Genomic DNA, 15520 nt, shown 5'->3' with positions numbered 1-15520 from the left:
CCATCTGCTAAGTAGTGCGGGCGTCCGAGCTCAGCTATCCCCCTTTTGCACGTGCCTCATTTGGTGGTGTTCTTCATGCACCCCCTTTCCTGCCCCCCCCCCCCAAAAGAAACATCCTGGGAAATGAACTCCTGAGTTGCATCGAAGACCGTGGCAATCGATGCTGCCACTGGTTCTGGAGGAATCGGGAGGTTTTTGTGTCAGACGGCATACGGTCTAGAGGCCGAGTATCGGAATGAGGAAGACGGTTTCTCTTGCACGCGCTTCACCGATCGACCTGCGGCGTGTTCCTGCGCTCGCTGCTGCTTGCCTGGTGGTAGAGCTCTGTTCTCCCGTGGTTCTAAATGTCGCCTCGGGCCCTGCCACGCAGAACAAGGAGGCTGTCAAAACCAAGTCCCAAACTTAAAAATTCATGATGTATCATGAACCATAAAATAAGACTTTAAAGTATGGCTTTTCTGGTAATTTTTATAGTGCATATTGGCAAATCGAATTCATAACAGCTTCAGCGGTCATGTTATGAGTGGGATTTTTTTGCTTGTTTTGACAACTTTTTACTTAGTGTAAACATTTATTATGAAAAGCATCCAGGTTTTTGAGGACTCAGGGTAAATAAGTGACAACAGACCAAATTTACAGCCTGAGTAAGAATATAAGGTAGAACTAGATGCTGTAGGGGATAATTCTTATGTTAACAGGCAAGACTGAACTAAGTGAATGTCCAACCTGTGATTTTAGGGTCCTGTTTTTGTTAATTGTTTTAGTTTTTTGGTTGTTTACATTTTGTTTAAAAGCTTAATTCACTTTGATGTTTATAGTGTATAGGGGAAGTTCTGTAGGAAAAATTCTTTTAAAAGGACATTGTCAAGGAACGTTTCCTGGCTATTTAATCTTTCATAGTTGTTTAAGAACCACAAGAAACTTGAAAATGAAAACTCATTTGCATTGTTGCTCTCCTCCATTTCATGTGTGTGTTGGTTTGTCATTATAGGGTTACTCATAAGTTTTGTGCTTTTTGGCATTGATGTATTTTTCAGAAAAAAGAATTGAAGCATTTGTTTTGAAAAAAGAAAAACACATTTAAAGAATTACATGGACTTTGCAAACAGATTTAAGAAAATGAAAGGTAGGTCAAATTTTGGGCCTACAAACCTGACAATGTCCTTTAATTTTAACATTTATGTCTTTTTTTTTTTGAGAGACTTCGATTGTTCTTATGATGTTATATTGATCAGTGACAGAGAAATGTAGTAGTGACATTGTTTATCTGCGTTAATAGCTGATCTTGTTGTGTTGTGTTTCCTATCTCGTGTCAGCGAATGGCTTCAAATGACAACCTACGCTGAGAACACTACTATTTGTGTAACAGGATCACTTTAGTTAACTGTCTGTTTGTAACAGAAATGGTTGTTTTAGAAAAGATTTAAAATGATCAAAGCCTAGAATATGTCAGGGGGGAGTTTTTTATCCTGCAGTAGTCAGCATGTCTGATTTTATTTGCTTAAGTGTGCCGCTTGTAAGGTAGTAGGCAGAGGTGTAGACCCTTGTTTCAAGAGTGACAGCAGGCGCAGGTATGATTCGGGAGTGGGAAGGCAACTAAAGCATTTGTGTAGGTCTGCTTTTTTTGAGCTTTAAGAAAATACATCTCATGCCAAGTTTGGTCGGATAATTTGGAGCCTCATGCTGCCAGAGGTATGGAGTTAACAGTCGAAGAGCCTCTCTCCCCCATTTTGGTGACAAAGTTGGGTGATAAATTCATTAATCCTCTGGTTTGCAAGACTGCACAAACACTTGAACTGCTCGTACACCGGGCTGATTTCATATCAAATTCTCTAGCTGAAAGCTGCTTTTTAATTTTTCAAGGTTTTACTCTAACAAATAGACTAGGATGATTTGTGGGGATTTTTTTGTTGTTTGTTTTGTTTTAAAGAGCAGCTAGCCCAAATAGCAGCCTAAAAAAGATGCTGTTTTGTTGTCCATACGTAGTTCATCATGTGGCTAAGTGCTCTGACTCTGTGTGTGTGTGTGTGTGTGTGTGTGTGTCTGTATATGTGTGTGTGTACATGTTATACCTGGTATTATTTTAGAAAAATTCCAGCAGCCGCTGACACAGTAGCTGTTACTGAGGCAGGAGCTTCACCACCAGACATTTTCCACACTGACTGGGGTGGGGGGGAAGCCCCACTCTGTAACTTAATAGCTGGATTGAGCTATCAGGAAAAACTTTTTTTCTTTAATACATTTAGATAACCTTAAGGGCCTGACTTAAACCCAGCAAGGTCAGAGTTAAGGCTTCTCACTCCATCTTTAACACTCCCTGCAGAGCCTGGCTTTCCAGCAGCGGTGGCATTGGAGATCCCAGACTCTCCTCAGACCCCTGCTCACCGAGGCCGAGCATCCAGCGCACGAGCAGTGCCGCCCGCTGCGGTACGGGTGTTGGCGGTGCACCGGCTGTCCTGTGTGGGGCTGTGCGCGTCCTAACAGTCCGCTGATTTCAGTGGGGTGTTACTGGATGGGGGCAGCCCAGCAGGGCTGGTGGCAGACCCACAGCGGAAGGGGGAAGAGTGCAGATGCAGTGAGAAGCTTTAACTTTGAGTCTCCTGACTTCTGTGCGCACAAGTCAGACCCTTAATGTTGTTTTAATGTATTTTTTGTGTTTAATTTTTAGTAAAAATTTGAACACGATCCAGGCCACAGAGGTTGCAGTGGATAAGAAGTTTAAAAGCTTTGGTTCAAGATTGCAGGAGGCTGCAAGAAAAGTTAAAGACATGGAAATGAGGATCGAATGACAGGCTGCTATTTTGCCTCAGAATACTGAAGATTATAAAGCATTGAGAAATCGAATTCATGACCCTGGAAATCAAGCTCAGATTAAGAAATGTCAGGTTGGTAGGGGTTCCTGAAAGTCTGAAGCTAGGATAAACTCCCGTAGTAAATAATACAGGTTCTAAGATATGGGGGTGGATGGTTTATTTTTATCATCTGTGTTATGTACAATGCTAAACCATATATCTGATTAGACCAAGTAAAGTAACTTTTTTTGAGTTTCATGTTTGTGGTGCAGAATGTCATTTGTGACCAGTTTACAGTTACTCCTCTTTGGCACTGGGTTGCATGATTCACTGTTAATGCAGATGTGGAAAATTTTGTTCTTAAATACACATTGCTTTATCCTACCACATTAAGGGTCTACTGTAAAACCAAACACGTGGTGCAGCATGACATTTCTAGATAAGGACAGAATGTGTCTAAACAGTGGAAGAAATATTTTTTTGTTCAGAAGGTTCCGATTCATAGCGAAACTGTCTTTCGAAATGTAAACTTTAAATAGTGATGGCCACTGTGATTAGGTTACCGTAAGTTTACTTAAGTGTTGAGCTATTGTCTGTAATTCAGTGATACGGTATTTAGGCAGAAAGATTGTGCAACAGGAAGTCTGTACTGGAGTTCAGAAAGGATTTTGGCAACAAGGTATTTGTAGTGTTTTCATGGTCAAGGTCACTGAATATTTTTGAGTTCAGAGGAGTCTGTTAACATGACCAAGTCTGAGATTTTCATGGGCAGAAGTATCCTTCTAGTTATTTTTCTGACTTTCATTTCTGTACTGTGAGCTGGGGTATCACACCACCATTAGACAAAAGTAGTTCAGTTAAAATCAATAGTGGCGTAAGGAAGAAATACGCCATGCTTTTTTTTTCCTTTTTGAAGCTGTGTTCTGTTACACTTTTCAAGAATAGTTCTAGTCAGAAAAGTGATTCTTAACAACAACAGTTTTTTAATCTTGTACTCTGTTCTCTATTATTTTGAACCTTACGTGCTCTTCTGTTGACAGAGATGCTTTAGTTGCAGCTTGAGGGAATTGGCTATACCATATTCCTCCTTGATCACCTCCAACAGTTATCAAAGTTAATTTTCTTTTTTTCTTTTAGCTAGGGCTTAAACTTGTCATTAGATCTGACTTTGCTGGGCTGGCAGAGATGATGACCATAGCATTTCATTTGTAAAAGGAGCACCATTTATGTTGTTCAGCATGAATAGGACTTGCAATGCCATTTTACATTTATGTTTTAAAACATAATTACATTTTATTATTATATACATTATTTTGCAAGAGATTTAAGCAGGTCTGTAACATACTTTAAGATATCTCTAAATACATTTAATATGGGATTTTATAATTAAGTTCCAATTAAAGAATAGTAATTATTCTCTGTATAACTGTGTAGCATTTTCATTATGTATTCATGTTATGTTTGTGTCCTGTACCACATTATTAGACTGTGGCTTATTTATTAAAAATATAACTGGTACGTAAGGTATGTGACTCTTTCTGGTTGATGCAAGTAACAGCAGTAAGTTTGCAAGATGCAGGATTTTAAAAAAATATATTAAAAAGGCTTCTATTTAATTTGGTGCTGGATATTAAGTGCTAGTTTATAAAGATAATCAGTGATATTTTTTTTTGTGCACTAGAAGTGTTTCTAAGGATGCCTGCAACAGACGTTAGGAACTGATGCGCTTAAGCGTTTTCACGACTGTTCTACCCATAGAAAGTATTGCTGGGGAATATTGTAACATCTGAAATGCCTGTCGGCTATAGTGCAAATACTGCAGTTGCAGTCCATAGGCATAATCAGTTGTCGGGAGATGCTGGGACTCATGCAAAAAAAAAAATGCATTTAAGCAGTGACCAAATGCAAAAGAATGGGCTAGGATCTATTGCCATCATGTCCTGAGTCTGAGAGCTCCTTTTGCTCTTTGCTGCTGAGTAAACAATTAAAAATACATTGTACAGTTACACTTAAATTAAAGCCAGCTGCAAATTCTAGAAGTTTTACAGTTGACATGTTAACTAAAACAGCATGGATATAGAAAAAATCACAATCTCCCTGCTTTAATAGTCTTCAAGTATAAAACTGGTTGAATAGATTAAAAAAAAAAAAAAAAAAGTTAAGTGCCAGGTTGTGGGAGGACTAGCCTGTCGTTTTCAGTTTAATAGATCTGAACAAAAAATGTATGGGTGCAGACTAGGCAGTTACTGGGATATTGAGGGTAACAGTCTCCTTAGTTGTGCTTGTTCAGCCCCAGATCTGCATTTCATCCCAGTGAGGAAATAATATGCAGAGTTTTAAATTCACACTGCAACAAATGTGTATCACTGAAATGTGCGTACAAGAAATGTCTAGCCTGATTCTCTTTGCAGTGTTCTCAGCTGCTTGTTTTGAAAGAGGAAAACAATCATATACTCTATTCTTGTTTTCATTTTTCCTTATCTCTTTAGGAAGTCCCTTTTTTTCCACCCATACTTAACTACTTTTGTATAAAAGTAGTGGTTTGGTATTATTACTGTGTACTTCTGTATGCTTACAGCATCTCTACTGTTAAAAGATTCTCTCAAAATATGTTGTTGTAAGGATTACTTTTCATTTTAAGACTCTACAAAGAGGATATACGTGAAGTCTGCACTTTCAACTGTTTTTTCTTCCTCAAGTATTAAACGCTTGTATTTCTTTGTTGCTGCACAATGTTCCTCTAAGTGTGATGTTGGTTTAGGCGTGGGCATTTTGTTCATATTTTGTCAGAGAGGTTTTGATGGGAGATTATGTATGATGTATTTATTTGACTAGGTTATGCAGAAGTGTTTCATAAAATTTATAAGTCTAAGCAGACCTACGTAGATCAGTATTAAAGCTTTTACTTTGACATTGGATCTTCAGTAGATATAAATTTTTACTGTAATAATTTATATCACTGTGATTTTAGTCTCAGCAGATCAGTATCTTATATGTAAATTGAATACTCACTGAATTGCTTATGATATTCCATAAGTTATGCTCTTACAGGCTTGGATTGGATTTTTTCTCATTCTGTCTAGAGCTTACAAAGTGTGGGATCTAATCAAACTATAAATCTTGGTTACAATTGCACAGACACTTTTTGGTAGTGCAGTAAGGATGTCCCTTTAAAAATTTACTGTTGCCTTAGTGTTCTATTTCACCTTCCGTTTTCAGATTCTTGAGGCTCCATAGCATTTTTATCTCTCAGCTCTTATTTTCTTTATTTTGCTTGTTACGACAGTAAGTCTGTTCCCATTTTAGTGGCTTCAGTCCTTGAAATCTTTTCCTGCTATCAGAATACAGAGACTAGCTGTTTTTTTTTTTTGTTAGAGTATCGTGGCTTGAATAACACCTTTTCTCTGTTTCTTCATAGGCATTCGACCCCCGATCATGAATGGGCCCATGCATCCGCGCCCTTTGGTAGCATTGCTGGATGGCAGGGATTGTACAGTAGAAATGCCTATTCTGAAGGATGTAGCCACAGTGGCATTTTGTGATGCTCAGTCTACACAAGAAATTCATGAAAAGGTAATACTACACTGTGGTACAGTTTAAGTGTTTTAGAAAACAAAATGCAAATATTTTTATGATTACAAACTGTGTTAGCTATGGCAGTGTTTTAGCTCTTGTAGTTTGGTTAACACTTGAGGTTATCTGAGCTAGTAAGTTAACTGTTTTCAGTAAATGATGAACGCAGAAATGCCTGTCTTGATATACACTCCTGTGCAGCGTATCTTTCATTGGACGTTGTTCATTATGCTTACCCACTGAATGTAGTGGAATGAGCTGCATGGAGAGAGTTACATCTGGGAGAAAAGTATCTGTATGTGATATTTTGAAATGGGCCTCTTGAAAATGCTGTTGATAGCTCTTTGAGTGGAGAGTCAAATATAAGCATTGGATTGACTGTGCTGAGAACTTTCAGACTTCTCTGTTTTGCCAAGGAATTGTGCAAATGAAGGTAGGAAGCCATATGCACTGAGAACTGATGCTGCAGAAAAGTGTTTCAAAACAAATACTAATAAAAAATTATTCAGAAAATGAATTTGGAAGTATATTCTAAATATATGTTATTTCAGAACTTTGCACGACCATTGATTGCCCTTTCCTGATAGTTTGGAAAGCTGTAAAACAGCTGTGGTTTTTAATATTGTCAAAGGTTTTCTAGTTTTCTTAGAGGGTGGCATGATACACATTTTCATGATGATGTCAAAGGGAGCCAGCTGACCAATATGCCTATGCTTTCTTTTCAGAGACTTTTTTCAGTTGAAGGCCTAGTATCTGAAATCTGTATTTCTGTCTAGGCAGCAACAAAGCATTTTCACCTCCGTATTTCCTCAGATTAGAATGAGTTTTGATGACAGTACTGCTGGCTAGCAGACTCGCACTGATATTCTTGATTCTCTGAAAATATATTGTTAGATTTGCCCTTTTCTCATTGTAACCTTTAGGTTTGTGACAGGTTCTCAGAAGTTTTTCACTATTTTGAATTCATCACTGTTTTAACTATTTCTTTCTTTCTCATATTTTTACAATATATATCATTGTTAAACACTTTAAAGCCTAGTACCTGTATATGGTAAAAGCCTTAAATCATTTCTTTGACTGTCTTATAAAGCTAGCTACTTGAAAATAATAGAAGGGAAATTAATATTAAGTGAATAAATCTCATTATCTGTAGTCCCTTTCATGCCAGCATCCTTTTGGTGAGAATGTATCAACCAACTGCTCAGTTTGTTACCTCTTAAGAAAAACATTTTTATTCTAGAAAAAACTTTTCTTTTTTGTTGTTAAAACTTCTGAAATTTGTAGGTGGTTTTTGCTTGTTTTTCTTTTAAAAAAAAAAAAAGATCAAAGGGACTGCTAAAGCCTTTGTATGCTGAATCAACACAGCAGACTAGCACAGCTGATTCTCATGTTTCAGATAAAAAGAAGAGGTGACTCCACTCTCCAGAAGCAATGTGCGTAGTTGCTTGGTGGGCATCTCTAACACAGACTTTTAGATTTCCTGTCCTGTTCTCCTCCCCACCATCCTTCCCATATAGGAATATGCTACCATCAGAACAATAATCAAGAATGATCTTTAAAGATACTTTCTGTAGCAGTAGTGTTGGATTAATGTCACTAACTTGTTTTGTTCAGCTTAGAGGGTAATTTATAATGCAAATAGGAAAACGGAGAAAATAAAATTTCTCTGACTAGCATGTAATCTGTATTCCAAACACTCTTTCTTCAGTGTATTGTTGTTTACCACAGGATAGTTAAAACTATTCTTTTGACCTTCCTTTTGAAGAAAGGTACTAATTATAAGCTAGACTCGGAGCTGGCAAGATGGTAGCTCTGATCTTGTGTCTGTTTTTCTACATATTTATATAGTCATGTAGAAGACCATCTTTACAGTGCATGGTCAAACTCAAAGTCTAAACTTTTATTTTGTCATGATGTTATGTTTGATTTTGAAACAGTAAGGTTTTACCAAAAGGTTGAAAATTGCCTTAGGTTCTTACTAACATTCACTGAATATTTTGTTTTCCTATCTCGCACCATCATTATAGTTTTAATATATAAACTAGCTAGATTATATTTACAAGAAGTAAATAGTGTATGCAGAATAAGTAACGTGAATGCGGTTTTATTTTGTTACTAGGTAGTAGCACTCTACTGTTCAGGTGAACAGTGTTGTAATGTTGACAACTGCATAACATGTATTGCTGATTTCAGGAAGTAAAGCAGAGGACAATGTCATTTACTTACAGTTCATCAAGACTAGGGAATTCCTGTGTGACGTGGATGCTTTTCCATAGAAACTGTAAATATTTTCTCTTACCAGTGGCGTGCAGTGAATGAACTTTTCAGATTTTTGAGACTCAGTCAGCAGTGTGTGCATCTCAGATTGTAGCTTTGGAAAACATTTGAATAACTGAAACATAATGAGATTGCAGGCAACGTGTTGTTGACTCCACATATTTTGTTGTATTTTAGTGTATACACTAAAGGTTGCTTCCTTTGCTTTCTGTTACACCAAAATAATTCGTTCTCAGTGGACTTGGTATTTCCTTCAGAAAGATGTATTTTCATTAGCATTCAGTACATTGCCATAATACAAATTTCCATTAATCCAAGGAATCTTGCGGTCCTAAAATACTTGGGTTTGCAAACTTCCTCTGTACTACCACATAATAAATTTATGTGATAAAAATCACAAATCTTAGCTTATTATCCTATTGCAGTGTCATATTATATATTCCTGTAACATAGAGACAGTTTTACAAATTTTGGAACACTGCTCACTTGCACGTGAAAGGTGTTCACTTTTCACTGCCACTGTTCACTTGCAGTGAAAAAAGGCTGTTTTCAACACCTCTGTAGAGTTATAGTAGAGAAAAACCTGTATTTTAGTACCACTTGTATAACACCTTATTTGGTAAGAGTGCTTTACTAAATCAACACTACTGTAAGTACAGAAGTCTGATCCATGTAAATGGGTGACTGTAGATTAATTTAATGAAAGAAGGTTTCAGCTGAGAATTACATGATGAGAAGACTACCGAGCGGTGATCAGAAGAGTGAAGAGGGCAGGCAAATATATAAACGGGGCTGGCATAGTTGTGGAGTCTTGATCACAAGGATGTGAGGAGTCAGCTTTTGAAGAGTAAACATTTTGGTATCCAGCGAAAGGATTTCTGCTGGGTCATGAGAAGGTTGCAGAGGCAGGATGATTATTTAAACTACAGTGTTTTAAGATGGCTAGACAACAAAGTAGGGAGTGAAAAAGAGGAATTTGTAGTCGTTTGTGAGGGAGATGCCAACAAAGTGCAGTCTAGGTATTTTTTCTTTGAGAAGCAAAGAGGCTAATAAAAATCTGAATGCATACGGAAAGGAGGAAGAGAAATCAGGATCTGAACATCGTTTGTGTGGGTCAAAAGCAGGAGGTTAGTGAGTGCTGTTATACCTCATTATGTGTTCTTTATGCGCATTATGTGTCATTAAGCAAAGTTCTCTTCAAATAAGAGTAACGCCTGACTTCTAGTTCTGTAGTGTTTTCTTTATGCCAGTTAGTTTATTTGTCATCCTCTCTTTATGGCTGAGGAAGTTAATTTGGAAAATAAGTAACTTGCCTTAAGGTCGTAAGTAAATAATAATAGGTATTTTATTTACTGTAGTAATAGCCTAAGTTGCTTCATCTTGAGTCAAAACATTCATTCCTAATGTTGCTTTCTTTGGAAAGCCATTTGGATGGTGAAGATGCAAGTGTTTCATTCCTTTGAAAAGCAGGTTGCCAGGGCTTACGTTTACTGACAGCAGCCCAAAGTTTTGAAATAAGTTTTTGTAGTTAGGAGACATGCATTATACTTGTTGAAAAATCGTTCATCTGTATAGTTTAACTGATTTTTTTTCTTCCCCCCCTATACCGAAGTTGTTTGTTCTTTAAAGACAGTCGTAGATGATTATTTCTGGGAGTATATATGTATATATAGTAAGCTTGTTGAAACTTTGACTCCTAAGTTCTATTTTATTATAAATGTTACATTTTCTTGCCATTAGGTCAACCAAAGTCTTTTCTAAATAGTGGCTATGTGATGTTGAGCAGTGTGTTTTTTCCAAAAGCAGCATATCTTCCAAACTAATCATGGAGAGGTAATGTTAAGTGGGATCTAGGTTCAGTGCATCCTGTTGAGAGACTGAATTCTGTTGTGCTTGGAGTAAAAATATTTTTAAGATTATTAAAAATAAAGATTATTAATTAAGATTATTAAAAATAATTTTAAGATAATTTTAAGGTTAGATTTCTTCTTTAACAGAAATTCCATTATTGTGAAAACTTACTCAGTGTTTAAATTGTTCGTATTTCTTTTAGAGGTAATTACATCTAAATCAGCCATTTCACTAAACATTTCAGACCACTTCCAAATGTACAGGATGTTTTATACCAGCAAAAACATAGGTGCTCGGCCTCCAAAATTGTTTAAAAATAATTAACTTTCTTGCTCATTCTGGGTCCACTTCCTTTTCCCCCATCCTGCCCTGTTGTCACTCCCCCCTCTCTTTTCCAGTTCCCTCTTCCTTTCGGTGCCACTTCTGATTTAATGCTTCTCCCTGCTCCTGGGCAGCCTCCCCAGCACTTCTGACTTCGGCCGTATTTCTCACGCTTTCTACCTCGGTACCTTTGAAGGAGTCACAGACTCAAGCACACCCTTGAGGGCTTTGTGTTGCCTAAGACTTTTGCAGTTCAAATTCTTTCCTCTTTGGCTTTCTTGACTTGTGCTGTATATTGTGTAACACGGAGAGCGCTTTGTAGCTCCAAAGTAATTTGAAAGTAATGTGCAGGATCTGGAAATAGAAGTCGTGTAAACGAAAGAAAGAAAAATTAAGTGAGCCCTGCAAACTTAAATGAAGAAGACAGGAAGCACAGGTGGTTAGGAATGATCTTAAAAGCAAAATGTATATTCTAGAAAGAAGCCAAGTTTATTTGAGGCTGCATACATTTTTCCATTCTCCTTTTTTTTGGGTGTATTACGCAGTGTCCTCCTTCTGGTGTATTTGCTTTTGACAAGAGTCAACTACATCAAAATTAAATCACCTTGATGGTGCATCTTGCTTTTCCCTGTTTTTGGTTTAAATTAAAAAATATAAAAGTTGAACTTCTAGTTACGTGGTGTAAGACTTGGAAATTTCCAGTCACTGTTTTTATGTAGGAATTAAATGTAGGAGTGTTTCCAGTCATTAAAATTTTATCTGAGACTATTTCAAAGACGGGCTGAAGAGCTTTCATAATGCAACAAATGTTTTGAAACGGATACAAACAGATGAAGAATGCTGCTGCTGTTCAGACAAACCTAAATTCTTATTATATTAGCTGTCAAATAAGATAATATTTTCAGCTTCGGATTCTTTCTTCTCCTTATTTAGCGGTAAAGCTGTAATCTTGCCTTGGTACCACCACTGCTGTTTGTATTTGTGATACTGTTGCAGCTTTTTAGTTTCCCCATCAGAATTTAATTCTGAAAGACTATAGACTGAAGGGAAGCTGTCTGGCTTGAAAAAATGTTACCTGCTGAGAAATGAGTTCATCCAAACCAGAACCTAAAATCTCTGGGATTTACTAGGGTGCTGTGAATGAGCCTTGGATCCGATTCTTTATGAAAGATTTAAAACCGTTTAATAAAAACAGCCCTGAAGACTTTCCTTGCGCTTAGCTATACAACGAAGCAGTTAACACTTAGCAATCTCGGCGAACACGTGTACAAAACCCGCGCTCGTGCTCAGCGACCCTTCTGCCAGCAGCCGCCAGACCCGCCGGGGTGGCGGGGCAGGCCGAGGCGGGGGCGCCCGCACGCGTCTCGCCGCGCTGCCGCGTCTTGCTGGCGGTCGCCCCAGCCCGAAAACCGGTGGCCATTAGTAACAGGTTTTGTTTCCTGGGTTTTCCGAGACCCTGTTGCGCGTGTTGGTGCTGCTGCTGTCAGTGACTTTGGGCAGCGTGACGATCTGGTGGCGAAGAAGTTCGGTCTGTTGTAACTGCTAATGGGTTTGGGTTGAAATGTTACACAATTCTGCATTATTAACAGAGCATACAAATTAATGCATAGAGCTGTGCCTTCTGCAAAGAACTTCTGTTAAAAAACAAAGATGATTCATTTTTAGCTTTTTACTTAGTAAAAGTGTTTTGAGAGTTGACTTGTGGCATAAAACTACTGCATACAATTGTCAATGAATCCTGGGTTTGAAAGACTGGCTTAATACTGTTTTTAAAAAGAAATCTGCTACAGAGTATACGTCTTGTTTAAAGTTTGTGTATATACATGTTATGTATGTATATACATTTTATATAAGCAATACATGCTTTGCATGCATAACTATGTAAGCATGTATTTGTAGTATATATTTTTACATATATAAAAACATAATGTGTGTATGTGTAAAAACATACACTATAATATATAGTTTATATAGCATATGTAGATTTTTGTGTGTAAATATATGTATATATATATATGTATAAAGCTGTGTATAGTGTATACACTTTTTTGAGACAATTTTCAGGACCCTGAAAACTTATATTTATGTTCATGTAAAATTTGTGCCTGTTTGTATTTATATAAAATATAAATATATGGGGGCTGATCTAATATCACTAAAATTAGTAAAAGTCACAGAACACAAGACAATACCTTGGCTGAATAAAGTGTGTATCATGAGATGGGTTGCTTATTGGCAGTGACACAGATCATACAAATCTAACATTAAGCTGATAGTCTCTTAAAGAGAAACTGGAACTATTAAAGAGCAGCACAAACTAGCAGGGTTTTGGAGACCTATTAAACACCATGGAGCAGGTGATGTTCTTGTGAGATATTCAGAGCAGCTACAAGTCTGCTACTGTCTTCTCCTGTGTTAGACTGCTGGTTACAAATTTGACATGCATCTGTTTTTTTGCAAGTCAAGTAATATAAAGCCCACCAGTGTAAGCAAGATTTTTTTCTAATTGTGCAAAATACCTTTGGTCTGCTGGTGACATACTTTATTTGGAGATGATAAAGCAAACTCCAAGTCCAAAAAAAATGGAACATCCTATAGTTTCTAGAACCAGTTGATGTGTCAGGTGTCATATTCTGGTGGTGATTTTTAGAGGTCTTTAAACATTTATGACAAAAATTGTCACTTTGTATATATTTTGTAAATGTGCTCTGTCTCTGTGATTTAATAGCATTGAAGTAGCTTGGAATTTTAAATATTATGTTATATTTTTGTACTCCAGATTTTATCTGCAAGCTTTTAGGATTAGTCACCCATAGTAAAATACAGCAGCGTACCTTTAGATGACCAAAGAAGAAAAAGAAGAGTTGGCTTTTCAATACTTAGCATGTTATGATATGTTTGTATTTTTTTGTAAAACAAACAAGACTGAAAAAGAAATGGGAGATACTTAGGTATTATTCCTCAAATAATATGAGGCTTAGTTTCACGAGGCATGTTACAATGATGAGTGCTAATGGCCACAGTAGCCCAGTGCTGACCAAAGATGAAAAAATAAGGACAAAAATATTTGAAAAGGATTTCAACCTTCAATATTCACTACTTCAGATTTGTTAAGTTTTTTGAAATAGAAATATTTCCTACTGCAGTGTCATCTGTTCTCCAAGAGCCTTGGAGACCTGGCACGTTGTGAAAGCAGAGTAGTCATTTTGAGGCTGAAGAGCAGAAAGACCTGTCTGAACAGTCCCGACTGAGAACGGTGTCAGCTCACTGAAGGGAGTATTACAAAGGCCTTCACCACGGAGTTCGCTGTGGTTTCACCTGGATGTAAGTCAATAACTGAAGGCATAAAAGTTATGCAGATCGGGCCACAGAATTGTTTGGCAGCAGAAGGAGGCCAACTCCTGTCCTGTGTTTCAGCTTTTATCGTAGAGCCTTTCTTTCTGAAAAGCACAGTTGTAGTCTGGTGAAAGCAGGAATGGCTGCAGAGGGGACACAGCCCGCTGATTCTGCTCGTTCTGGATCAGATGTTGCCCAAGTGTTTTTTGGGTTTTTTTGGTTTGTTTTTGTTTTTTTTTGGCTCTGTAAGAGATCATGAAAGAGGACTGACTGTCACATACTTGGGCTGTTCTGAAATTTCTGGCCTGCTTGTTAAATGTGCATCTGACTCAAATTGACACTAGCTGGTGTTTTTGTAATAAGATTCTTCCAGCTTTATTTTGACTGTATTGCTGTTAAACTAGAATTTGGCGCTTTTTATGCAGTGAACGACGAATTGCACCAGTTGATTGTAGGAAATGCTGAAAAAAACCCATACTTTACAATCCCAGTCTCTTCCAGGCATCCACCACTGGCTGTGTTTTCATAAGTGATCAGTATATTAGTCCTGTGCATGGTTATTTTTTCTAAAGATTTAGTTAGTTATAACTGTTTACACTCATACTGGATTTCAGTTTTGTGTTTTATACTCAGATGTAGTTTAGGTAAGTTTTGTTTTTATTTGTTGACAAATGTTTTAGACTTCCTTGTGTGTATTTTTTGATGGAGAATATAAATACATTTTCTTTATAAAATTTAAAAATATAAAACCTCCATTATTAGCTTTTTCAATCTTTAAATGACGGTATTAACTTCCACCACTATTGAATGTTTCTAACTTCAGATTTTTTTGCCATTACTTTTTGTCTTTTTGACATACTTCAATTACATGGCAAGCTGCAAAAAGCATTAACATAATTAATCAAATTAATGTGAAGCAATACACAATAGCAGAAGATTGCATTTTGGCAATGCATTTCCTTGCTAATTGTCCATAATCCAAGAAGAGGTTCAAACCCTAAAAATTCTGGAAGATTTGTCATTACATCTGTTAGTTATATATTCCATATGATGGGTTAAGCGCTATGTGTGGAAATGACTAGCATCAGCATTAACTTGGAGAATATTCCTCCTTTTCTTGAACAAATTTCTAAGCTTCCACGTTCTTTTCAGTCTCCTCCTAGAGCCAAGCCATAACCTGAACAGGCCCCCAAAATGTAGTGTGGTGAGCCCAAATTGATGCTCTTAGAGCCGAGTTAATAAAACATGTAGGATTATGAAGTGCAGAGCTGCTTCCCAAATCAAACGCTGCCATTTTAAAACACGGTTGTCTGAGTCAGTTCAGCTGCTGTCTTGATGCGGTCCCCCAGCAGCCCTGAGAGTGAACTGGT

General features: G+C 37.2%; 1 protein-coding gene across 10 annotated transcripts in view; it reads left to right on the top strand.

Annotated features, from left to right (window-relative positions):
* The window catches only part of CTBP1 (C-terminal binding protein 1), a 248176-nt gene that overhangs the window by 203012 nt on the left and 29644 nt on the right, over window positions 1–15520 (top strand). For 7 of the 10 annotated variants that reach the window (XM_062575221.1, XM_062575222.1, XM_062575220.1 and 4 more), the window contains one exon: window positions 6211–6365. In XM_062575221.1, the coding sequence (XP_062431205.1) occupies window positions 6211–6365 (155 nt within the window). Of the gene's footprint in view, window positions 1–1074; window positions 1127–2668; window positions 2886–6210; window positions 6366–15520 lie in introns of those variants that run through there. The other 3 variants (XM_062575228.1, XM_062575229.1, XM_062575225.1) reach the window with 2 other exon arrangements.

Source organism: Rhea pennata, chromosome 4, assembly GCF_028389875.1.
Source record: "Rhea pennata isolate bPtePen1 chromosome 4, bPtePen1.pri, whole genome shotgun sequence".
Taxonomy (NCBI): domain Eukaryota; kingdom Metazoa; phylum Chordata; class Aves; order Rheiformes; family Rheidae; genus Rhea; species Rhea pennata.
The sequence above is the reverse complement of the archived record's forward strand: the minus strand, read 5'-3'. Positions and strand labels throughout refer to the sequence as shown.